This window comes from Leptosomus discolor, chromosome 1 (genome assembly GCF_034619465.1).
Source record: "Leptosomus discolor isolate bLepDis1 chromosome 1, bLepDis1.hap2, whole genome shotgun sequence".
NCBI lineage: Eukaryota > Metazoa > Chordata > Aves > Leptosomiformes > Leptosomidae > Leptosomus > Leptosomus discolor.
Genome location: NC_141391.1, coordinates 7,557,638 through 7,583,992, shown reverse-complemented (window position 1 = coordinate 7,583,992; position 26,355 = coordinate 7,557,638). Strand labels below are relative to the sequence as shown.

General features: G+C 38.0%; 1 protein-coding gene across 10 annotated transcripts in view; it reads right to left on the bottom strand.

Annotated features, from left to right (window-relative positions):
• Positions 1-26,355, bottom strand: part of DLG2 (discs large MAGUK scaffold protein 2) — a 1,022,965-nt gene that overhangs the window by 432,377 nt on the left and 564,233 nt on the right. For 4 of the 10 annotated variants that reach the window (XM_086481682.1, XM_086481683.1, XM_086481685.1 and 1 more), the window contains exon 1: positions 20,213-20,533. The exons of the other annotated variants lie outside the window; for them this stretch is intronic. In XM_086481682.1, the coding sequence (XP_086337808.1) occupies positions 20,213-20,533 (321 nt within the window). Of the gene's footprint in view, positions 1-20,212; positions 20,534-26,355 lie in introns of those variants that run through there. 10 annotated transcript variants of the gene reach the window in all.

The window sequence follows — 26,355 nt, the reverse complement described above, 5'->3', positions numbered from 1 at the left end:
ATGTTATGAATGATGCTGAGAAACACTTCATATCAGGAAAATTATACTTACCTGTGTTTCAACAAATATTTGGCTATTTTTAACATGGGAATATTTTTCAATTTTGTGCCAAGGGCAGGCAAGCAGACTTTATACACTGATACAACAGTGTGGCAAATTGAACAGACTATAGTACAATCTCCCTAGAGGAGAGCCTACAACTCTTTGTATAAACTCAGACTAAGCACTAAAATATGTACTGTAGGCAGTGCTCACATTCTGTCAGATGGGCAACATGACCTATGAGGTCTTTCCCCATCTTTACATTTTAGCATTCTGTCATTTCTAAAGAGCGCTGTTTTGGCTAGAATTGGATGCAGAAACACTGAGAAAAAAATTATTACCTTAAATTGAATTAAAATACATGAGGGGAATTTTAACAACGACTTCTCAGGCAGCAAGTAACATGGCGCTTCTGCCAATGAGGCAGACACAAAAAGTAACACAAGCCCCCACTTTGAAATATGATCATTCTTAGATTATAGGATATCTTTTAGTTACTGATTCCAAGACGTATTTTCTGCTGTGTAAAACACAAAAATCTAGGATGCTACAGTTTGTATACATTAATAACAATGACCTGGACAGGACTAGGAGAGTTCTGTGCTTTCTGGATTCGCTGTGTGAATGTGTATAACTAAAAGCCACTTATTCCACAAAATGAAACAACATTCCTTGTACACAGAGAAACATTGGCCTCTCACCGTCACTGTATTGAACAATGAATGTAACACAGAGACATAAAACCTAAAAACTGTCAGAACTGATCTACCAAGATTCAGAAGATGGCTTTGCAAATCAATTAGAAGAACTTCAAATGTCACAACAACCTCTCATGCATTTACATGATCCCCCAGAATACTGAAACATTAAATGATTCATAACATCAAGGCAGCCTCTTCTTACAATGATAATAAATAATAATAATAATAAACCCCAATAACAACAACAATAATAATAGGCAACTCCTGGATGCCTGCCTCTGATATGATGGTGTTTTGTTTCTCTGTTTTTAACGGCAAAGCTTCAGGAGAGGACTTTCAGAAATAAACTTTGATTACTGTTAGTAGGGGAAAAGAAATCATTACCTGACAAAGAAAGCAGCGGAAGTTATGCACTAGACATCAGGTGCTAGGAGAGAACACCTGGAAAAGGACTAAGCATAGCATTTAGTAACACTGGCTGCCTAAAGCAAGGTGTAGGTAGAATATAGGCATCGGAATCAAAGAGTGCAGTCCTGAAAATAACCAGCTTTAGGAACTCAGATTCCCTTGCGCCTGCACAACAGTGCTTCAACCTCAAAAAAACAACTCAACATCTATTTCATGCAATTGACATTCAGACACGAGGCAGCCTTTACCAAAGGACCCTTTGGACAGATACAGTCTCCTCTTACCCTGGATTTAGGCACCAGTTCCACCCTCCAAATAAAACGGAAAATTTTCAACATATCCCCCTCATCCAGTAAATCATGATGCCTGGCAGAAATATCACCTTTACCATTCTCAGCCTGTTGTAAATCCTGACTTTCGCCATAGGACGTCTGGGGAAAATTAACACCTAATCTGATGGTCCTTTCCAAAAGCTAACCAACTTCACAGGCAGGTGCACCAATTCTGAGCACTAACATATAAAATCCCCACTGCAGACCTGACCCTGATACTAAATAAATGTTTGGCTGGGAGGACAAAAAATGGGAACATCATGTGCTTCAGAGGAACGGGAGAAAAATGTCATAGAAAATATTACAGCAAGAAGAACACAGAATCTGCGGGAGGCACCAGGTTTTTTAGGGCAGCTGTAACAAGGAGAAATCAAGACTCCAAAGTTAAAGTCATTGATGTGCTACTCTATGCATTGTGACACATTATGAAATGTCTTCTTTGATTATAGTATAAGCTCTCTACTCAGACACAAACGGGAGTCCAAGCATCTTTTGCTGTCAGCCTACCTGGTATTGAAGGCACTTAGATTTGCTCACTTATTATCTCAATACTGAGCTGATATATTTCATATCTAAATAATTCTTCAGATTGGTGATAATATGCTTAACAGTTCACATACATGTCTTTTCTGCACAATATTAGTGTATTGTCATTTAAAGATATCCTGTCAAATTTATATTTCACAAGAAACGAAGGCACATGGAAGAAAGCAAGATACACTTTTCTTTCCTCTCCGTCACGCTCTGTCTGGCTTACCTAACCCGGTCACCAAAAGCATCATCCTGCATCTGCTACTGCATATGGGAACATAAATGCTTCCAGTGCACATGACACTAATAGAAGTAAAAGGTTTTTCAAAATAATTGAAAGTCAAATATGTTTAAAGTTAGCCACACATAGTGATGCAAACATAGAAAAGATCAGTCAACTCAATTGTTTTGTTTTATACACAATAGACAGTACCGTATTACTGGATGTCATTTGGTGATAAGCAGTAATATCCGTATGTTCAATTTGTATTTATTAAATACAGCTGATAAATATGCCTTCATTTAAAAGCCATATCTCAATTATACAATTTTCTGGAAATAAGAATCGTATGTAATGTAACTGTCTCTTTTCTTAATCATTAAAGTAATGACAAAATAGAAATACTGGCCCTATCTTTATAACTCCAGATATATAGAACTGTGCATTTTCTCCCCAGAAGTGACCAGCTTTTATTAAATGCTGTTCCTTACCACTCACCTGTTCATCAGTAAGAAACACAGAAGACCTATGGTCAGAGGTCTGAGTTCAGTCAGCTCAACAAAGAAGTTCAGTTTAAGCCATTTCCCTCCCTGTCCCCTGCCAAAGAAGCCTAACCCTCAGAATTTAAGTTTTAAAAACATGCCTTATTTTAGAGATATGTTACATTTTTTCCTTACCGGGACAAAAGAATCAAATGAGCCTTGTTCCCGATTCTCAATAGCTGAAATTGTTTTCAGCCAGAAGAGATAGCTCGAAATATCAGACATTTCAGAATGCTCCATACTGAAAGCTGCAAGATTAGTACGACTGAGGTGAGACAGATTTGCAAAAGGAGGACTTTGGCTGTGTTACATAAAGTTCTTAATTAGATCCTTCGTACAAATTGCTATCCTAAGAATAAAAAGTTAATCAAAAAGCGTCATTGGAAGGATAGGAAGGCAAGATTAGATCCGAGACAGCTGTTTCACTTTGGGATAATCGTGCAACTGCCTAACTAGATGGTGTTTCACTATGCAGAAGTGACAATACACATATGAAAATTAAAATGTTCCCTTTGTGTTACTTAGGGCTAAATTGGTCAGCAGGTTTTCCTCAGTGGAATTCAGGAGATTTCCCTATGTTTATATTCCAATGCAGTAAGCACCTAACTCTGAGACCCCCCTTAAAATCACAGCCATGAAAAGAGGGAAAATTTGAAAGGTACTGAACACAGAATTGGCATGAGAAAGTGTTGCAAGGGCTTTTGGTGAGAAATCGTAAGAATCAACCTACAAAGATTTGTTTAATGCGACTAAATCCAAGGAAACTACCCTAACTACTGCAGGATAGTGATGGATGATTTCTTATCTCTCCCAAAGGATGTTATTCCAGCCTCTGTTGCCAAAGGGATGTTGTACAACTGAGATCTCTCTTTACCTGTTCAGGTTTATTTCCCCTGCACTTAATGGGTGGCATTATCATACTGTAGAAATGACAGGGCTTCCATCCATCAGGGGACAGACTTATTTGTTTTACCCATGGTAAAATCGAGAGCCCACAGAAATCTTGAAGATTTCAATGATGTCAGGATTTTAGTGACGACATCTTTTTGGGAGGACAGTATAGAGTACATGCGGGCTGTCTGCTCAGACAATTCACCCAAAGACTGACATTACACAGGTTTTCTGGAACTAGATGTTACCCTTTGCCAAAGAAGATCTAAAGCAAATCTGAATTTGCCAGGCAGTCGTGATGAAATGGAAATATCATGTATGAAGGATGAAATACTGACAATAACAACATTTATATTCCCCAATCCCTTACATTCTCATAAAAATGGATTTCCAAAAGGCAGTAGGAAGTAATTATTTGTAGAGAGGGAGAAGAGGTGAGAGAAGAGAGGTTGAAATCTACATAGTACTAGGGACAAGAGTAGGAAAAGGTGGCCTTAAATGGTATGTCCTTCCCTGTGTATTAAACTTTTTGTCTACTAGTAAAAATTCATTTTAGGACTTCAAATACTCATGGTCAAAGTTAATGGAAAAACAATGTCAGAAGGACCAAAAATGCTTGAAAAATAAAGTTTAGCAACAAATACTGATAAAAAAAGAAAATAGGGAAGAAGCATTAAAAAATTCTTAAAACTTTCCCTGGTTTAGAACAACATATTTTATTTCAATAAACATAAAGGCATTTCACAATGTAACACAAGTGCATTTTTGATAAGCAGTTTCTTAAAAAAAAATTATACAAATTTTTTCAAGGAAAAAAAAAACCGTAAACAGGCTAAGGGAAAATCTTTATTATTTTTTTTTCCAAGAAAATCAATTTCTGAGAAGATCCAAAGAAGGCTTTGCAACAAAATCTGCGTAGCTTTGCAGAGCGGAGATGACAAAAGGGACACCGAGAGCTGCATCTCCCCTTCACCCCTGCACCTACTAATGCTTTGGTTAATGGTAAAATTCTAGACTAAATTAAATGTTGCAAAAATGCTTCAGTATTAACTAAAATGTAATACCCATGCAAAGCATATTTCAGAAAATATCTTATTTGACCAAATGAATATGTTCATTTAGTGGAAATTCACAAATATGTGAACTGTATATACTGAGGAGTAGGTAACTCTTCCTTTCCTTTAAAACTCCTTCCATAAGCATTCTGTACGTTATTTCATATAATGGCTTGAACAGACCTTTGGTTCCACCCGCTACAGTTGTTTGTGTCGTCTCACAACACAATCTACCATTTGCTTCTCAGAAAAGTGGAAGACTCAAAAGTGGGAGCATAAATAATTATCAAATTATTCATCAATTCAAATAACTAATGAGTAAACCGTTATCTTTTAGGACATTAAATGGATCCCTTATTGTGACAATAGTTACAACTAGTTTGCGTTTTATATTCCTTAATAAGCTTATAAAATAAAGTTTAATGTACAGAGTACCTTGTCCTGTAAATTTGAGAGACCCAAATGGACTGTGACAGACACAGCTGAGCCCATCAGCCAGGCTGGTGACACCTCTGTGAAAATATATTTAATATAGGACAAAAAACGCCAGAGGAGAGAATGAGGCAACAGCTGGACCAGAGCAGCAGGAGGTACTCCATGGCAGAGAAGGTACACCCCCAAAGAGGCTGTAGCTGATGGATGAGCCCATGCTGAAGCAGGTACTCCCCAGAGGAACTGCAGCCATGGAGGACCCTCACCAGTGAGGAGGAAACGAGTGAGAAGGAGCAGCGGAACAAAAGTGTGAGAAGGAAGGAGCAGCAGAGAGAAACTGCTACGTCCTGACCCCAATCTCCTGCACCACCTGTCACCTCGCCAAAGGGACTGCGTGTAACCTGCAGCAATAACAAAGAGGGAAGAGAGGTGCCTGGAGAGAAGATGAGCCTGTGAAAGCAGGAGAAGTCTTTTCCCTCTTTTTTTCTTTCTTAATACCCAACTCAGTAACTAAATATTTAAGTTAATTGGCAATAAATTAAGTTAAATTCCACAAGTTCTTTCAGTTTTTGTTGTGACAGTAATTGGTGAGCAACTTGCCCATTTTTACTTCAGTTCGTGGGCTTTCTCACTTTTGTTCTTCCTATTTTCTCCCCTGCCCTGCTGCAGGGGTAATGAGTGAATGGTTCTGTGGGCACTTGGCTGCCAGCTGAGGCCAACTCACCACAACTTGAGCTACCATACCTCCAATTAAAGCACATTTCAGGAGACTTTCCACCATGTTACAAAAACTATCTTATAGAATACCTAAAGCTTTTCCAGTGTCTCTGAAAAACCACTATAGACATGTAATACCTCAGGTCAAGACAGTGACGACAAAACATGAATAAAGAACTCATCATGAATGAAGATCAAAGTGTCACAAAAGCTGATGCAAGTAGATCAAATAAAGCTCATACAGTTTATACACAAAGGCTCAACTGTCCCAGGTGGCCCCTTATGTTTTATGGGAAAAATAGCATTCCAGGTTCCTTTATGCCTTATGTGTGTAATGCCATCTATAATGCATATTTATTTCTATGAAAACAAGTACTACTATCAAGTAAATATTAAATAATTCAAACAGTAAGATTACCTTTTATAATTTGATATAACATATCAGCTGGGAATACCCCACTATGTCTCCAGCAGAGAATTTTAGAAATTATTTAGGTGTACCCTGCCCTTTTACATCTCTCCAACTGGATTATAGCCTTCCTGTGAAACATTAAATATTTTATTTTAAAAATAAATTTTAGTAGAGAATAGCTTCTACAAACTTCATCGGAGTTCTGACAATGGGCTGTTTACAAACCTCTAATACATTCAGGACATACTGACTGAGATAACTGGGTGGTTCACCTTATAAGTACTTTGCATTAAAGAGTAAGAGCAATATAGCCGTGCAATTTTACATACAGGTGTATTTATTTATGGTCGTAGAAATATGAGTGCTGTTTAACTCTTTGGTAAAGGACTTTGGTGGTTGATCTTACTGAATTTTCAGTCAAAGGGAAGTAAGAATAGCATAGTGATTGCTAAGTTCCAGCCCAAAAATCTTGTGTCACAATGACTGAACTTTTCTGTCCAATAATTAGAGGCAGTAATACTGCTTTATAATACTTTCAGATCAGCTGAAATCCTACTTCACTAGTGCTTCCAATTAGTGTTACAGTAGTTAAAGATCATTCGTTGCAGCACTTAAAATTGACTTCTGTGGCCTTCAAAGTCCTTTGCTGAGTTGAATCTGAGTGCAAGTTGTCACAAAAACATATTTTTCTTTCCTCCTCTCATCTGCCAATTTTGATACTGTAGTTTCAAGATAAATTAAAAATTATAAGTCCATACATAAGTAGCATTTTTTGTGTGTTTGTTATATTCAACTTTGAAATCATATTATATTTTTGTTAAAAATCCTGAAAACATATCAGATGTATTTTTTAGAGTTTTTTCTTCTTTTTCTTCACTTTTATATAGAAAAGAAAAAGACAGTAGCATGAAATAAAACCCCCATCTAATCAGCCAATTTATTTGCAGGTTAGACTACTACTTTGGTCCCAGTTCAGTAGGGTACTTAACTTTTCGGTTGACTTCAGCATTCAAAGTATTGCCAGTAACGCAAAGTCCCACTACATAAAATGTTTCAGTGTGCTTAGCAAAATATTAAGGACTGCAGTCCAAAAAGTTTTCAATTTCTACTGAACTTCTTACTGAAGTTCTGTTTTTCAGATGTCCCTGAAGAAAAATAGCATCTAAGAAGTTTCAGCTATCTTTAATGACTTTTTGTCATTGTTTTGTTCTTACATCTTTTGTATTTTCTTCTCTTATTCCAACTTTAAAACTGTGTTGTCCAGCTCTGCACAACATCCCAGCAATGAGATCAGCTTAAACTGCTGAAGCGACCATCCTGTATTGACAGAAAAGCTTGAAGAAGTAGTGTTGGCTGAGCTTTGTACCTCCAAGCCAATATGTCCATTACCCCAAGAGCTGAGCCCTTCCTTTAGCTGAAGTTTCTCATAAATTGAATGAGCTGATGCAAACTGACCCACTTCAGCAAAGACCTCACTACCCACAGCAGTGTTTTCTTCAGTAACATGAAGAACCACTAACCTTGAAAAGATGGAAATCCTATCAACATACACTGGCTCATGGACCCAGGATGTCACTGAGATTCCCAGCAAGCGGACTGGGCTTGATGTCACACCTCCATGGTGGCCACAAGCAGTAAAGGCCCTGGAACACTTTCCAGATACCATTCTACATAGATGGGTTAGCCAAAACCCAACATAAATAGTTAAAAATTAGAGTACTTCAAAATAGTGCAGGTTGGTCCAGTCTAGCTGTTACCTATAGGACTAAGCTATGATAAGGGAGTTGAAAATCGTCCTGGTTTGAGCCAGCAGCGAACCAATTCTCCAGTCAGTTGTTTTACTTTTCAGCTAAGTCTCTTCTAAGTGACTGCACTTCTGAAGTTAGTGGCATGTTTTTTTCAGGCAGTGACTGCTTCTAGGAGTGATAGAGCTTAATGTTTATAGTTAATACTGAGGAACGGTATGTAGAAAGGCTCTTGCTCCTATAGAAACCAAGGTCACTGCTAAATCTTGAGTGCTGTTTTGGAGTGCTGTAAGTAAAAGGGTCCTAAGTACATAAAAAGGTGGAACCTGCAGGGAAGACTGGACATGACAGGTGATCCAAAACTGACCAACTAAGTATTCCATACCATGTACATCATACTCGGTATAAAGCTGAGGGATCACAAGGGTCAAGTCCATTTCTACGGCTGGCGTCCAAGGAAGACTCTGTCCATTCTTCTACCTTGAATTTCAATCTGTATGTTCCTGAAATCAGTTCCTGAATCTGGTTCCTGTCTGCTGCTCAGTCCAGCCTGGGACTTTGCCAGTGCCTGTCCTGCAGTGTCAGTGGTGACGTGATCATCACAGTGAGAGTTTGATATGTGTTTCTATATATTTTGTATATATTTCATTATCTTCTCATTAATAATTTATATTCCATATTAATATTTAATATTAATATTTCCTTTTAATTGTTATTGATTCATTGAAGCTGTTTTAGGGGTTTGGTTTTGTTTTTCAATCTATAAACCTGTCTCCCTTATTCACTTTCCCTTCTGGGAAGGGATACGGGTTAATAGAGAGCATCTGTCATTTGTTTAGTGGCCAGCCCAGCCTTAACCCTTGACAAAAATGCAAAGCTTCCCCTCTGTTTTATGTACAATCCACAAAATTTTTGGTAACCTCCCTGCCTCAGCCTTCCCAGTCTGAAATCAAATGAACATTGACCTAACTCACAAACGTGTCAGAGAAGAAAAGAATTGTATAGCTGTTCCTTCTGAGGCGCTTTAAGAAATGTCAAGACATCAGGCAGTAATGACATCTGGAGAAAACACAAACAGGATCAATTTTGCTTTGATCACCTTTCCCGCCCCTGGTTGTTTGCTGAACACCAACTAATACTTCAGATTGTGAAAAGAATTTCCTTCATCTTTGCGGTTTTATTATTGCCATTATTATGAATAAAACCAAAACCAAGTTCCTTTACCCCCCATCCCCCTGCCACCAAATGTTTCTACTGTGGCAATTCTGTTCCCTTTTGCATTTTGCTGTTTTGTCAGATCTGCTGAACCCTCAAGTGCAAGAGGTAACCTGATGAAATAGAAACTGGCAGAAAGTACATTAAAGTTATTATCACCTGAGGACAAATCCTGGCAAGTGAACCAGAAGAAAAAAGACTTCCATCTGGAAATAAGACAAAGAGCATACAGGTAAACCCAGTAATTCCACTACAGTTTTGGCAGCCATTCAAAAATGTGAAAATACAGATGAGGTATGAAAATAAAATTATGTAGAAGTAATGGGGCTCTTCAAAAAGAAGACAGAAAGGGACAAAGGTGAGAAGGAAAACAGGTAGTAAATTTCCCCACTACCAAAACGTGCTTTGAAAGGGCATTACACAAAATGAGCAAAAGGCAACCTTTTGACTAGGCATGACAAGGACTACCATCAGAAGATACAAGGACCGAAGAATGATGAATCTGAAGAGCTTTTTAGTTTTTGGCCATTCAGCAAAATATTTCTGCAATTCTGCATTTTCACTCACTACAAAGAGCTGATTCATTCGTTTCTGTACTCTCTGTATGATTAACGTCATGTTTTATTTCTTGGTACATGGACTCGTTTAGCTGATAGACAGCAACCAATGCTTAAAACCAAAACTAGGAGTGATAACCTCAATTTTTAGCAGAAATTATTTAAAGCGTAATGTATGAGTTCGAAGTTTGTGCTGACTATGTAGACTTAAGTGCATCTCAGTAAAAACAGAAGATCCACTGAGAATACTGCCATGACAACTCAAACAAAAAAAGAACTACAAAAGGCAGTATTTTTGCAGATTTATGCCCGCAGAAGTGATCAAATTGCTACCGCTTTTATACTTGCAATGGCTGAGCAAGCTAATAACTACCCCAGAGGCAACTGTAGTATATCATGACTCTGCTTATTACATACAGTCCATCTGCATGTAATACATTACAGAAAAAGCGTGTTTATGTTATAATCAAATCGAACTGAAACAAACTGGTATTGCCCTTTCTCGTATTTCCGTAGGGTTTCACTTCTTTAAAATCAATAAAGATTTAAATAATAATGTTTAAAAATTATAATAATAAGCATAGCAACCTATAAATGTTTTCAAAGCTGTTGAAAATCTTATAAGCCAGGATTTTCAGAAATGTCCAATGTTCAGTGTTCAGTGGATGCCTAGCTAAGTGAGTGTTTCCAAAAATTAGAGTTCTTGAAAGTATGACGATGTGGTAGCCTCTTCTCCCATCACTTTCTTACCTCCTCCTCAAATTTTGCCTGACTATATCACTAGCCAGTTGTTACCAATTGTTACTGGTTATTCACCTACAGACAAGTTCTATCCAAAATCAGTCCCCTGATACTCTCATTCTGCTCTGAACAAGCAATGCTAAAAAGCAGTTCCTGAAACATTAAATCAATGGGCACGGAGGATATACAATTGTCAATAACTGAACGAATATCATTACTGCAAGTTTTCATGAATTTCATATACAAATGCATACACATAAGCAGGATGAATAGCTGCAGTTGAACCTGGATTTCATTCACACATTTTATGTATTCTCATGTTAAACACTTTGGTTTTACTTCCACACATGTGTTTTTTGTGCGTGTTAGGAAGAAGTGCAGAGGAATGAACTGTAATCTCTCCAAGTCTGAAACCAGGGCTGTGTGCTAAGTTCTGATAAGTCGGAGATGTACATGTCTAATGGGGAAAACTGATGATGATCAAACTGCTTAGATCTTTTATTTTTAAATAACCCCATATCTTAGGAATTGAAAAAAGAATCCTTGCTTTGCCCATCATTAGAAAATGTGATGTGAATATCTGTCCTGTTTTGGTTTGTGCATAGCTGTATAAAACATTATCATTTACCTATAACTGTATTAAAACATTACATATATTAAAACATGAATCTATAAAGGTCTTGTACACTATAATTGTCTATACGTGCTGTTACCCTTTTTCCATTTTTACACACACAGTTAAAAGATGGAAAAGAATTCATGTCACAGGAGTGAGATAGTTTACTGATAGAGCAGAAATACCAGCGAAGAAAACTGCTATACAGAGCCACAGCTATGTTCATGGAAGATCTGTATTTCAGCACTACGTAAGTTTTAATAACTGTGGTTGGTTGGTTGGTTGGTTAGGTTTTTTTGGGTTTTCTGTTGTTTCTTTTTTAAATTATGTCTTACCACAGTTGCATAAAAAGGTTGTGTTTGAGAGGCAAACTGTTGGAAAATAATAGAGGTGTGTCTTTTCTACAGGCTTAAAGCATTCGCCTCTAAATTTATCCCTGAGGAAGCCGGTGATGTACAAAGGCCAAAGACCGTTCAGAACACAATAGCAAATGTGACAACATCAGCCCCAGAGAGAATGTGAGACCAGGGCTCTGATTTTTTTTACTGCGTTCTTATTGAATACCAAGATAAGAATTTTTTGTTCTTCTTGCCAAATATCATTTGCCTGTTCGAGTCTATCTGCCTGGCTGCAGTCTGACAGAGCTAAATTCAGTTGCAACAACTGACCTGTGACAAGTGACTTCTACACTGAAGACTGCAAGATGGACAGATTTTGAGAGAACCTATACATGTCTGCTGAACAGAAATTGAGAATAGAAAGGGAAAGGGAGCAAGGTGTCCCCGAAACTCTCACAGAATCACAGAATGGCAGGGCTTGGAATGGACCTCTGGAGATCGTCTAGTCCAACCCCCTGCTAGAGCAGGTTCACCTACAGCAGTTGCCCAGGACCGCACTGAGGTGGATTTTGAATATCTCCAGAGAAGGAGACTCCACAGCCTCCCTGGGCAGCCTGTTCCAGAGCTCTGTCCATTTCCTAAGTAAGACATTATTTTTTCTGAGGTCTTGGAGGTAGCAAAGAGCTTGATACAAGTTTCTGCACTTAGCACAGAGAGGGCCCCAAATGCTATTGTGTTGGCAAAACCAAAACGCACACATCAGATCGCACATTAAGTGTGACTACCCTTGAAAGAGGCAGCTGCACACTATCTTCTGGGACACGTCCCTTGTCACATGCATCTGCTCTCAGCCTTGTGTTGGTGCTGGAAGCTGTGCTAGCGGGTATCAAGCTGGGCCATGAAATAGTTCTCTGAAACACCTTTTTTTCTTTTTTTTTTTTTTCTGGTTTAGCTTTCTGGCATGTCAGTTCTCTGAGCTCAGTACGCAGCCATACAAACCAGCACAGTGAAGGAAGCAAAGTGTAGGGCCAGGACCCCACTCCTCTGGCAGCCACTCGTAAGTGGAGCACAGCTGCATTTCTCCTTCACAAAGCTGTCAAAATCATGTATTTCACAAAATAGACCCTACGGACTGAAGAAAAGAAAAAACAGAGCTTAGACCTTACTCATGTTTTCAATAAATATTTAATGTGCTCAGCCATCAGGTGAGCGATGACTGCAACACAAAATCTTGGACAAGCAAGCGCACGGATAAATAGCGAAAGTTTCTATGGTTGTGCATGCAACAAATACCAGTTCAGTATGGAGGAAGTGTTTATCAGAATTTAAAAGAAAAACAAATGCAAACAAGGAGTCCTAAAAGCCTCTTTTTAACTGTTTTCATATCTGAGTGCAGCACAGCTGCTCTACGATGTCAGCAACTGGAAGCCTATGGCACTACTCCATTCTGCTCTCATTTGAAATGCATAATGAAAATCATTTGTCTGATGTTCTGTTTGACCAATTATATGAGCAATTTCAGCTGCTGAAGTAACCTGCTTCTCCTTGTACAAATACTTAATCAGACAAGTAACACTCCATATTAAAAGTACAATATATCTAAAACATAACCAGATGTTATTTTACTAAATTGGATTTTGTACTGCATTCATAGCTGGCTCCTTAAAAGAAGGCTTATACCAGAACTGGAATTTACTAAAAGGATTATTTTGTTTGTTTTTCTGATGTTCATTTTAGGTATTACAGAACCTGTATTTTGAATACATAAAGAAGTCCTTTTCGATCTCTGTATTTCTAACTCTCAAAACAATGGGAGATTTTGAAATTAGGTGACCATTGAGCCAACTCATCTGATTAATTGCAGTAATTTATAAAAAAAATACAAAAAGGTAAATGAATATATGTTATTTAATTTATAAACTCTATTGTAACAATCTATGGCTTATTTCAAAGCAAACACGGTTTTTAAAAGCAAAGTAATTTAATCCAAAATTCTTTTTGTTTTTTTTGGCTTCATCCAAAAGTCACATGCAGACATGAGGAAACAGAGAGCTAAACTGGCAAACTCTGTAAATCCTGTCATTACTACTACCAGAAACTGCCTTTAGGGTTTTTTTTTTTGTAGGGAACTCTGACATTTTCAGTTTCAAATACCCCACAACAGTAGAGATAACCATTTCCAAAACAGAAATCAATTTTCAGATTGTGTCTTCAAGTCATGCCAAAAGAGCTGAGACAAATTCTATCTCAGTCTTAGATCAGCATCCAGCTATAAACTGTCACGCATCATCCTTCACTTATTTTGTTTTGATTAGACCAAAACCATCTTGTTGAGTCGCTGTAAAGGCTTTGCATCTTTGAATGCCTAATTTTACCGTAGTAGAACATTAGACAGAAAGCACAACCAGGGTTATCAGGTCTTATTCCCATCATCTTAAGCAAGTCATAAGGCAAGGCTGTCCCCGCCCCCCTTTAGTCCAGAAAGCATCCAGTCTGTCAGTCCTGTTGACATGCCACAAAACAGTTCCAGCAACCTACAACCTCACGAGTCAGTGTAAGAGCCAGGAAGACTAAAATCCTATTTTTGTAAGATCCCATAGTGGTAAGGAGCTTGTTAGGTGGAAATGCCTGGCTGTTCCAAGGAGTGGATAACATGGCAAACTACAGAAAAAATTTGGATCTCTTTGGGCTCTTCCAGTCTGGTCCTAGGGAAATATCGTTCTGTTCTCAAATACGATGAGCAGTTTATCCATGGGTGAATACACATGCTGAGTGTTAACGAAATTTATCAATAGCAGGAGAACTCCCAAAGCACTTGTGCAGTTTTGGCCAATTACCAATGCTAGAAACAGTCCCAAATTCTTCAATTCCCTTCCTACACCCTCTTTCATCCCCCTAAAAATCCCAGAAGCCAAATTATATGTCAAGGGGAGAAAATGTTCTTGGCTTCTCGAGGCATCTAGGAGGAGAAACTTTGAAACATGGGATTAATTAAATGCAATCTAAATATGGTGCAACAAATTATGCAAATTACACATTAACATATTTATGACTGAACAATCAGCAGGAGCCAAAATGTGTGTAGATAAACTATAAATCATTACAATCATTGCTTAGTACAGCACATAGAATATATTTATTCTTTTCAGTATTTAAATGAAAATGTACAGAACATCTTGCACACAAATACTTTCATGATTTATGTAACCATGTATATTTCTTGACTGTCTTTGCTGCCACTTAAAATTATATATCATCCCACATATTAACACTGATGAAAGACCTGATGCATTAATAGAAGGGGACAGGATATCATACAATAAAAGAAAATAATGTCCACATTTATTTTACTCCCAATGACCTTTGCAAAGCAATGCTACATTATCAATCCAGGCAGAGGTGCCTGAATAACCCCTTCAGACATGGTGGCAAGTCTGGAATGAATGACACATCCCCAGGTTCCTGAGTCTGCAGGGCACAAAGCCTCATGACCAGTGCTGGGGTTTTCTTTTTCTTTTTCCTTTTTTTTTTTTTTTTTTGAAAAACCTGTATGTTATAAAGTCCAAATGAGTCTCAGCATGTTTAGTTTCTGGTCTTTTCATGACATACCATGTCAATCTTTCAAATCAGAATCACGTGAACAGCCGTAACATTAAAGAAACTGTATTTCCGAACAAGTATTACGCAACACGTTACTTCTGACCAGGAACATTCCCTACATTGCAAATGAGATTCCTGACCTCAACACAGGGGACTTAAAGGCTAGTCTTTGACCTCCTTTTTATGCCAAACACAACGTAAATGCTATGAATACAGTATTAACAATGATATCCTGGTTTTGGTAGAAGAAACAGGTTAAACGTGAATGTAAAAGCACAATGTTTTCTAAAGCAGCTGTCCTGGGAGAGTGTTAGACACAAACGTCACCCCAAATGCTGTAGACTTCTCAAAGTCCTCTGTCAGTCGCTAGGACTGGATACAGGAATTGTTAGAACAACATTACTCATCTTGCAAAAGAACAGGCTAACAGGTCTGTATTTTTGCTTTGAAACATTGTCAGCAATCTGTGCAGCTGTCACTTAAAAGATGTACAAATGAGTTTACTTCTACAAATGCAGAGCAATGATCCATCTGAGGCAAGATGCTGAATTGAAATACGTCTTCCTATAACTTAGGAGCTGTCGCCTAAATCAACTGATTAAGAGCATGCCAGCCTGAGAATGGGATATGAACTTCTTTCTGCGTTAAAAATTTCCCAGCTACTCCTCTCTGTTTTAGCCTTCTTAACAGTGTCAGAGTTACATCACACCTTAACTCTCGACTTATGCCATCTAGCTCTCAATAGTCCTGAAGATGAAAAAAAAAAAAAAAGAAGTTTAAAAGCCAAGTAAACAGCATTATTTGGCTGTCCTTTAACCGCTATTTTACTGGCATTTGAACACGCTAAATGAGAGTGAAAAGGTCTGCCTTATCTAACTAAAATAGCTCTGTGTACCTCCATTGCCAGGAGTGACTTGACAGAAGAAAGGCCAGTTGCATGTGGGAATCTGTGAACCTGAAAGGAGTAATCTCAGCTTTCAAAAACACAGCTGATGACAAATCATTTCTTTGTACTCTTAGGACAGCAGGTATCTCTTGGAACAGACCTTCAGCTTTAGTACTGTAGCAGAATGCCTTGGAGCTAGCTCTCACCTCATCTCACCATGCAGAGCTCTCAATTTCAGCACTAGCACCAAATACCGTCAAAGACAAAAGACCTGATACTTGAGAATTTGGCCACTCGCTGCCTTTTTTTAAGTCATGCCACATCTATAAACTAGGGTTTAGTTCACAAGCCTCTCTACCAGGTGACAACATAGCTCAGCACCGCTGTTTCTTTTAAAAGACACTGACTGCAAAAAAAACATTTTTTTTTTTGATGCTGCTGGAAAAAAAAAAACACAACAAAACCAAAAAAAAATCAACAAAGGTGACATTGACAGTAAACTATTTAAAAATATGTGAAAATTTACACTTCTGCGTAAGCTTTCCAAACAAAACACATGTATGCATTTTTGCAGATGACACATCCAGGATACTATCTGATATGAGACGATTTTCCTTGAGCACATTTCAAAATAGAAGGACCAAAAATGTAATAGCTAATAGGGTTAGCTGAATTAAGGTGTCTCCTGAACTGAGGAACAGCCAAAGAGGGAATCCACTTCTACCTCTTCCTTCCTCTTTATCAGAACAATATTGAGCTCTAGGAATCTCAAAACATGCAGTTACACACTGGAAAGGTGTTAGAGGAGGCCCTCTTTCATATAGACTGCAAGAAGTAAAATGTATACATTGGACTTCTGACAACATGCTCAGCAGCTCAATCTCCACAGTTTCCTCTTCGACCTATCACCAGACTCCTGTCTCTCTGTCCCTTCTGTGCGAAGAATAGCTGTTCATTGCACACCTTCAGCTACACGTGCGATCACACGTTTCTACTCTGACTAATTGGTAGTTTATATGTGCCAGTGGTCTGTATGTGCCGAGAGGGAAGGTACATCCAGTGTTATAGACTATATCCAATGGTAGAATGAGCCGTGGAAAACTTCAGGTCACCTCCTTGACTCCGTTTCATGCCCTCTCCAAATTTTGCTCAGAGCTCTCATGGTTATATGACTCCATGATGCTAACAGTGATAGAGATAGCCACTGCACTGCAGAGAAGCAAGAGATATTTCCAGGCAACAGGGACATGTAAAACTTGCCTATTAACTTATTTTTCTTCCTTTTATTTCTTTTCTTTTTAACTTTTTCATTTAAATAAAGAAAACAATGGTAAATGAGCTTGTCAAAAAGGCCTCGAAATAAAAAACAAATTCCATCTAAATTTGATTTCAATTCAGTTTCAAAATTAAGATTTTTTTCTTTTTTAATTCCAAATGAATTTGTTTGGATATACAGAAAGCATTTTTCTACCCACAACTCAACATGAAACTATGAGCAAACACAAACATGCAAGCTAGCAAAGCAGCATTCCTAATACAGTTAAAATATTAATAATACCAGAGTGCCTTTCTTTGCTCTGACATACTAACGAACATGGAACTGGGAAAGAAAATGGAGCCATGTCCTCAGCAATAAAAATCAGCGTTTTTATCAGGATCAGGATGACAAAGCGTACATTAGTCATAGCTGTCTAGTACACACTCTAGGAATTAAGGACCTGTGCATTAAGCTTGGTACTACAGTACTAATCAAGAAGCAGTTTTTCCAAGGTATCATGTCTTTCTTATCCTCGAAGAAGGGAGCCTTTCACAAAGATGTCAAGCAGAAGACAAATATGCTCAGAAATTTACAGGAAAAATCCTCCACCTTTGAAGCTGTGACTAGCTTATTTATTATCACATTTACGTGTTAGATGGCAATTTCAAATAAATTTTCCTTTTTTTTTGTTAGGCCAGCAAATACAACTGTTCACTACTGCTTCTTATTTTGGCAAGAAAGACAGTTTTCCCAGTCAACATAGTCCTCAAAAACATCACTGACTTCAACTCGTATCCCCAAATTAGGGCAATTATTAAGGGCAGCTCTGTAATGTTTTCCCATACTGCATGTATGCAGTATAATTGATAAAATGATTGTCTAAGTGTATGTACATACAACAATATACATACGCACACACACACAAATATAGATCTAGACACACACTCTTTCCTCTTCCCATAGCTTGGGCAATTCTTATTTTGCACAGAGGAAAAAAAGATAGATTATTATTTGGAAAAAAATTGATCTCAGAAATCATGACACAAAAAGCACCAAGTATTTGCCAAAGTACACCAGGCTCCTGAGGCTTTGAGCAACCTGGTCTAGTGGAAAGTGTCCCTGCCCATGGCAGGGGAGTTGGAACTAGGTTGTCTTTGAGGTCACTTCCAACTCAAACCATTCTATGATGATTCGATGATGATGATGATGATGATCAGTCCATCCCTAGGCACAGAATGTCAGTTTGATTGATGGTAGATTGATTCACTATAGGCAGAACCCAAGAAAGGGACTTTCCTAAGCAGAATAAGGTAGCTGGCATTAAGAATGTACATCAAAGAAAGTTTACAGTGCAGTGTTCAAAATTAAATATATGAAAGTACCCACACCTGAACAATTTCACATTACCTAAACACAAGTGGATGTGATTACAAAGGCATTGAAAATACGGAAGTAATTTTACAATTTTTCTATAACTTAGGAACTGAAGTAGTCTTAGAAATGGCCTTTAATTATTTTTAATTTTTTATTTTTTTTTAAATTGCTCCTTCGTTTTCTCTTTATAAATTCTATACCTCTGAAAACCAAGGAATTCTTTTTTTACAGTATTTTATACCTTCAAGCTTTCTCCAAAACAAAAACCTTCATAGCCTAAGAAAATGTTTAGAGCCTTTTATATTTAAAATTAGAAGAAAGTCTAGTTCTGTGTTTTATATATTATTTTAATATCGGTTTTATTCCGACATAAATATTTGTATGTGCTTTATATATGACAGAAATATATATGAAGTCACATGCAACATTTTGGTCACTCCAAAATATATCAGAAAGCTTAGTTTTTCTACTCAATAATAGATTTAAGGCAAAATACGTAGCTCCTTATATATAGCAATCACTTTCAGTCAACAGAGCATCACTTTTTTAGACCATAGGACAAGATAAAGTGCAGCTACACCACCTGACAGTCTCTTGCCTTATTGCTTTTCTGTTCAGAGAAAATATATTAAAACCATTTCCATCAAAGAATTGATTTAATCTCTAGAGAGGGTGCACATGTTCAATGTGGGCAAAGGCTGGTTAAATTCTAGTGTATACTATTTCAGTAAGTAAACATATATCTCAAAAACCTATTTGATCATTAAATTCTGCTTTTTTTTAGTGTGAAATTATGACAAAGGGATTTGATGTTGACATAACACAAAGCTTTTGAATGAGCATAATGTTTTCTAAGAGAGAGATGAAAACATGCATCAGTGGAGGAAGTGTTAATGCTTTTTAATATTAACCATTATGAGTGTCACTGTGATTTCTGTTTCACAGTGCTGGGTTATCTGGTGTGTAGTCATTCTCAGTCTAATTGCTTACAGGTATATGTACACATCCTAGAGCCTGGCTGGTTTATATTTTAAAATACATTGCCTTGCCATTAAATAAGAATCTATAGATTTGTGAAAGTTAAAGTGCTATTTCATATTTATTTAAGATTTCAGTTACATTTGAGGTTCAAAAGAGGGAAAACAGGTCACACTTTCTCTTAATAAACCTAAACCACCCCCCCCCCCCCCCCCCCCCCCCATGTTCTCTATTTAAAATATCCTTATTAACTTCATGCAGTATTTGACAACAAACTGTTTACAAAACTGGGCAAAATCCATTACACAGGGGGGATAAACACATCATTTCTTTACACAACACAATGGAATACAAAGGCCATAGAACCTGGAGGTAGAAACCAAGATATTTTAACAAGAAAACCCTTCCAAGAGGACCCCACAATTTCCACAGGCCACAAAGAATCAATATTCAAACAACCGACATTACCAACCGACAGCTCACCCTCGCATATAATTTTTCCAGAAGGCACCACTAAACACACATCAAGCCACAGCACAAAAAGTTGCCAACACCACCAAACCTCACTTTCTTTCCCTGGAGCATCCTCTAAGTCGCTTGGAGAGTGAAGAATCGGCTCACCTGCACCGGGGGGGACCAGCCGTGGGCACAGGCGCACTCTGACCACCACTCCCCCGGCCTGCCCTGTGGCTTGGCTGGGGATTTAGGGGGGCTCTTCCGCACAGTATCCCACAGAGGGGCAAACTTGCTCCTGCTCTGGCTGGCACCCCCAGGTCCCCAAGAGGGAAGCGCCTGAGAGCTATACTGGAGCCCCGGAGGGTGCTGGTGCCAACGACAGGCGCAGCGGGCATCCCTCGCTACGGGCGGCACGCTCCTGCCGGAGTCCGACCCCTCGGACCCCCTGCCGCAGCTGTGCTGCTTGGGAAGAAGGTGTGCGTGCATGGCGCACCCAGGGCGTCCTTTGGCCAGTTTGCATGGAAGTCCTTCTCCTCCCAGAGGCCAGGTCCTTCGCCGGGGCCTCTATCTCCAGCCCCTTGGCAGCGGCTAGCGGCAGGGCATGGCGGGAGCGAGCGGGGCGCAGCATGAGCCGCTGGCCAGCAGCTCTGTGTCAACGCTGGACTCCACTCGCGCAGCGACTTGACAGCATCCCCGCTGCAGGCAGAAGCAATCAATGCTCTGCGTGGCTGGGACGCGCGCCTGCATCCCTTTCTGGATGACAAACCACGGGAGGGGAAGGGAAAAAAAAACCAACAACCAACCCCAAACAAAACCACAACCCACAAAGCAAACCAAAACACACTCTTGCAGTTTTCAGGAAGATGTAGTCTTTTTCTAGCTGACCCTGACACGACTTGCAGGCACCCTGCTGCAGCAGATTTCTATGTACAAGCTTTACAGGCGGAGTGCTTTCTTGTGGAAATAGCAGCTAGACAAAGTGCTGAAAAAGGTACCCCTTTGCCAACGATCAAAAGAGAAGCGGGAGTGGGTTTTTTTTTTCCCTGCATGCCTGAAAAGACCTTGTCAACAAAATTGCATCAGAAGATGCAAATGATAAGTTCAGGAAGAATGTTATCTGCCCTAAATGCTAGACCATAGCATGAACTTTGGTATGCACTAATGTACATAAGCATAATGGAAAGAGAGCAAGAGGCTGAATTTAAAAATAAAGCCACCTAGAAAAGGTCTATGCAATAAATTAACAGATTTCCAACAGCTTGTATATATAAAAATGTGAATATATTTATTTGTGCACAAGGTCTTCAAGTTTATGATTGATGTGCCATTTTCTCCTCTTTTTTTTCACCCTTTACAAATTCTTTGGTGCTTGCCAAAAACCTTCTGTACAGAGTTTTTCTGTAAATCCCCTCTTGTTTTTTTTCTTACTAATACAATCTATTTTCCTCAATTTTTCATGCAATCTCCAGTGCAAGTATTTTCTTTTCTTTCTTCTCATAGAAGTGACAGGGGTGTAAAGTATGTAAAATTGGGGCTGATTATTTTCAAGAATCTGGAGAGGTTTAGGGACATACTCCAGTCTCAGGTGACTAAGCCTTTAGCCCCTTGAAACTCAGTGGATCTTGGATCCCTATATATCTACATTTTTTGGAGATTTTCTTCTAACTGAAGCATGTCTTAGATACTTTTAACCATAGAAAATAGCCAATTGTTTTTTAAAAACAAATACAGGACTGTATGACAGACTCCTTTTATGGCTATTGGTGTTCAACTAGGATTTAAGTACACAAAATTAAGTACACAGAATTTGTAAATGATATGCATCGTTTTACAGCTCCAAAACTAAAGCAAATTTAGTTTTAAAGATTTTGAAGACAAAGAGACATCTATGACTATCTGCAAATATACTTTCAAATGAGATAAATGAATTTTTAGAAATGCTTTGGTGCAGTAAAAATTTATTTAATTATTTAAATCCTCCTGAATTACTAGCCTAAACATCCTCAAAGCTTAGAAATTGCTAAAATACGGAACAATACAGCCTGGCAGTAATTCTTAATGAAAAACTATGGCAATGCTTTAACGGTGGAGAAAATATTTTGACAGTATTGCAATTCAAACTGTTGCATGTGAGACTACCATCAGCGTTAACTGTATTTTCGTTCAAGATGCTTGTCCCAAACTATACTACAATCATGTTATAATGCAAGGTTTATTCAGAACTTTGCTGAAAAGCTGAAATCATTCACCTGGCTGTATCCTCTCACATAGCGAGTGCCCAGCTGCAAGAACTCTCAGCTTTGCATACAGTTAAGGTCACTTCATGTTTGAAAAACAAATATTAATGCACTTCTGAATTGCAGGTGTAGATACGGAAGCCAACACTTAAAAATCTGTGCTAAGGAAGTCTACAAGGTAATCATTGCTACATGTAAAGATACATAAGACTGAATCCAGGTTTTTGCAATTTTACTCAAGCATAAGGAGTGAGGTGTCCGAGCTGTCCAGACAGCTGCTTTCCTCTAGTGCTCAAGGGTAACTCAACCCTGAGCACCTAAAAACTTGTCTACCAGGAGATTATCCAAATCATTGCTGCATCATTTCCAGGACTACCTCTATGTAAGAATACATACATTACCATTAATTGAGTTTATAAATCGTATATAAAATAGTAACATATTTCTTTCTATATGATATTTATATATAAAGGCAAAGCACTAACAAGGCCAAATTCTGATTTCATTTTCATCACCATAGACCTGTATTAGCAGTGTCCATCAGCTTAAGACCATCAGCTTTTTTGTCACATAGCAAGCTACCCAGTTCACTCCAGGATATACTGATGCTAAGGCAGCTTTCTCAAATGCCAGTCAGAACGTAAAAAACCCACCAGTTTAAATATGTCTTTCAAAGCTACTTGGAGAAATCTGAATAACTGAAGGAGTCAAAAAAAATTCACATATAAATTTTACAAAGGTGACTCAAAAAAAGATATTAAAAAAAAATCAGGGCAAGCAACAACTACAACATGGCTGGCGAGTGGAAAGAATCTATGCGTTCTGTGACCAGACACACATCTACACTAATAAGATTGGGTAAAGTCATCTGTACCAGAGCATCAAAATGTCTACCACAACCCCCCCATAGTCCTGTATTTTAAAGCAGTAGATGACCTTTTAGCAACCTCACTACACCCCAACCAGAACAACACAAAACTGCAAAGGCAACCTCTTGACTGTAGTGTTTATTCATACGCTGTTAAAACACTGTATTTGAAACGGCCTCTTATCAGAAAGTGAAAAAAGTTTTTTTTCAAAAGAATTTGACACCATTGAACTTACCCTGAACCTACTTGACACTTCCAGGCCATTTCTTACTTAGAAAATCCATAAATAATAATAAAAAAATCCTATTAATGAATGATTTAAGTGTCCACATTTTTTTTTTTTAAGTTTGTGACTGCCTATGTGAGGCAAGACTTGCATTTGAGATGTATATGTGCAGCTAATTGCCAGAGAACATGGTAAGATGGATTCAAAAGATAATGCAATTTCATCAGCTGTAATTGAACCATTGTTTTAGACAGGATGGCACGCAGTTCTGAATGAACTTGGATTAGCACATGGCTCAAATCCACATGCCCAACTATCATCCTAATTTGATAACAACTGGTGCACAAAGCAAAACTAAATGTTGCACAGTACACTATGTGAACTGCAATTGACCCAATACTGTTGTGGAAAAATCTCACTAATTTTCTTTTTAAAATATTAAGTAGGCGTGACAAAATGGAGCAAATAGATTTAGCTGATATTCTACCAGCGCAAATAACTGTAACAGGATTACAGTAATGTTGGACATACACCAAAAATAAACACTGAGAAGAGTTTGCTTCGGGCAAAAATGTGCATATGGGAAACAAAAAGTGCATATGGGAAAAAAAAGTTATTAATAGAGTTCTGAAAGGGAAGCTAGAAGCATGGGTGAAGATGATTTAGATGTAGTAACAGATTTTTCCCTCCAACCAAGAATGCAATGTTATGCAACCGTAAAAAAACCAGAAGAGTAATAAACCTGAAGTGGACCAGCTTATTTGGTAGTCCTAAAACTTCTACAAATATTTTTCTAGAAAGAAATATATTGAGAATTATTATTAACATGATAGCAAGGCTACTGCAATAAGTCAAATGCAATTTTTTTCAAAATGCTTTTTTTTTTTTGGTGAAAATCAATTATGCTTCTACAAAAATAATAGTCTTAGTGGTGACATAGGCTGGAAGAAATGGCTGTGATTACTCCAAGATTGGTCCTGGAGCCAATTGATCTGACACAAGTCATTGCTATCAGAGGGTACTTAGGAAATGTTGGGCAAATCTCCTGATTTCTGTGACCAGCCTATACGTAAAATGAAAAAACCCGCTTCATTTAATGAAACCAGAACATAAGGGGTGGGAAGGGACACATCTGAAATAAAACAACTCAGCTTCTATTTCAGGCCTGCCTACTCCTCCCTTCCTCAAGGTGTGCAAGAAATGAGAGGCGTGCAGGACCACAGCATCAACAATAAAACAGTAAAAAAGACAAATATAATGAAAGTTGATTATTTAAAAACTTCACCATTAGGGAAATTTCATTGGAAATCTGTCAATGGTCTTTAAGAGTAACAGTTTGTTAACTTAAAAAAGTTGAATGATCCCCATATCCTTTAAACAAAAGGATGTGGTTCAGACTTTGAAGTTTTATACAAAAATATCAGCAGAGTACTGGGACACAGCTCCCTGCACAATGTATCTGCCTGTATGATCAAGGGCACGTTCTTTTGATTTTTATGAGACAGTAGAAAAGCTTAAGGAATTACAAACGCAAACATATCCATTCTCGGTGTTAGCTGCATGTTCTAGGCTTAACATAAAGGACAGTAATTTAAAAATCATGATACAACAAAAGAGAAAAATGACAAGGGTTTGGAAGGGAACTATATCAACAGATGAAAACAACCCTCATCTGGGAATATTAAGTCAAACTCAATCATGTCAACGCTGGTGGAGAACAGAGCAGCAGGTTTACCGATTTCACATCCAAGTGAATAAAAGAATCATAAAAGTGAATCAAAGAATCATAAAATCACATTGGAAAGACTGAAATACAAGAGTATTTCCATGCCAATACTGAAACATCCCTTAAAGGACCTGCTATTTTCAGGTAGAGCTGTGTAATACTTTGTGGAGTTCTGTCCTCTGGAGAATTCTGTGCACTTTTAGTGCTTTAGCTCACCTTAAACTATGTTCGTATAAAGCCATTAGGCAAAATAAACTGCAGAAAGATCTGTTTAGAAAAGATAGATTAAATGCAGAGGGTAGAGAGGACAGCAAGAGTTGCTGCAACCGTCATTTTCACTACACGTGGGAAATACTGACGCTTCTTTTCCACATGCTGTTGAAGACAAACAGGGCTAAGTTCAAGACTTTCCCAAAATAATTAAATATAAGATTGAACTTCCACCCACTATCATGAGAAACAAAAGTCCTTTGCTTGAGTAACTTTACAGGTAGCTTGTGACAAGCACTGCTGAGTCCAAGGACTTCAACCCCTTTTATACCCCTTCAGTTTACAGAGTCTAGTACTAGCCCCTGGGGAAATGCCAGACAGGTTTTTTAAGACCTGACTCTGCATTTCCTACTTTTCAGGAACTACATTTCAGAACTTCAGTATCAGCCTAAATTTCAACATTGTTCTGCACATAAGAAAAAAGGATATAAAGAAATGTTCATGGCTAATAGTTACTCAAAATTCATATCCCCAGGTTCAGTTGCATGAAGATATTCAGTACCTTAAACTATTCTTATTTGTGTCTCTGTTAAATTAGAAATAAACCAGCATGTTATTTACTATGGATGATTTTTGTTTTTGAAAGAGAAATTCAGCTACGTTGAGTCTCTATTCAAACAGTAACCTAAGCAGTAAATGTATACCATAAATACCCAGGAGATAGCCATAGAATAAATTAATCAGGAGTTTTATTACAGAGTCACCTTGCACAAAGATATATGCACTGCACGCATTGCATAAGGAAAGAGGACAGTACAACCAAGCTAGAATTTTTGCAGGAGTATATTTTTATTCCAGTGCTGGCAATCCACGTAGCAAATAAAGAATGCCAATTAGACAACTCAGGTGGTCTTTTTAGAAGTAATGCCTATTACAAGATCTTCTTTCTAAGTGATTGCTTCCCATTAAAGTTATTTTGAAGGAACTTCACACAAATTTATTAGCAGATGATAAGAAACTGTTTCTTCCCTATGAAGCTA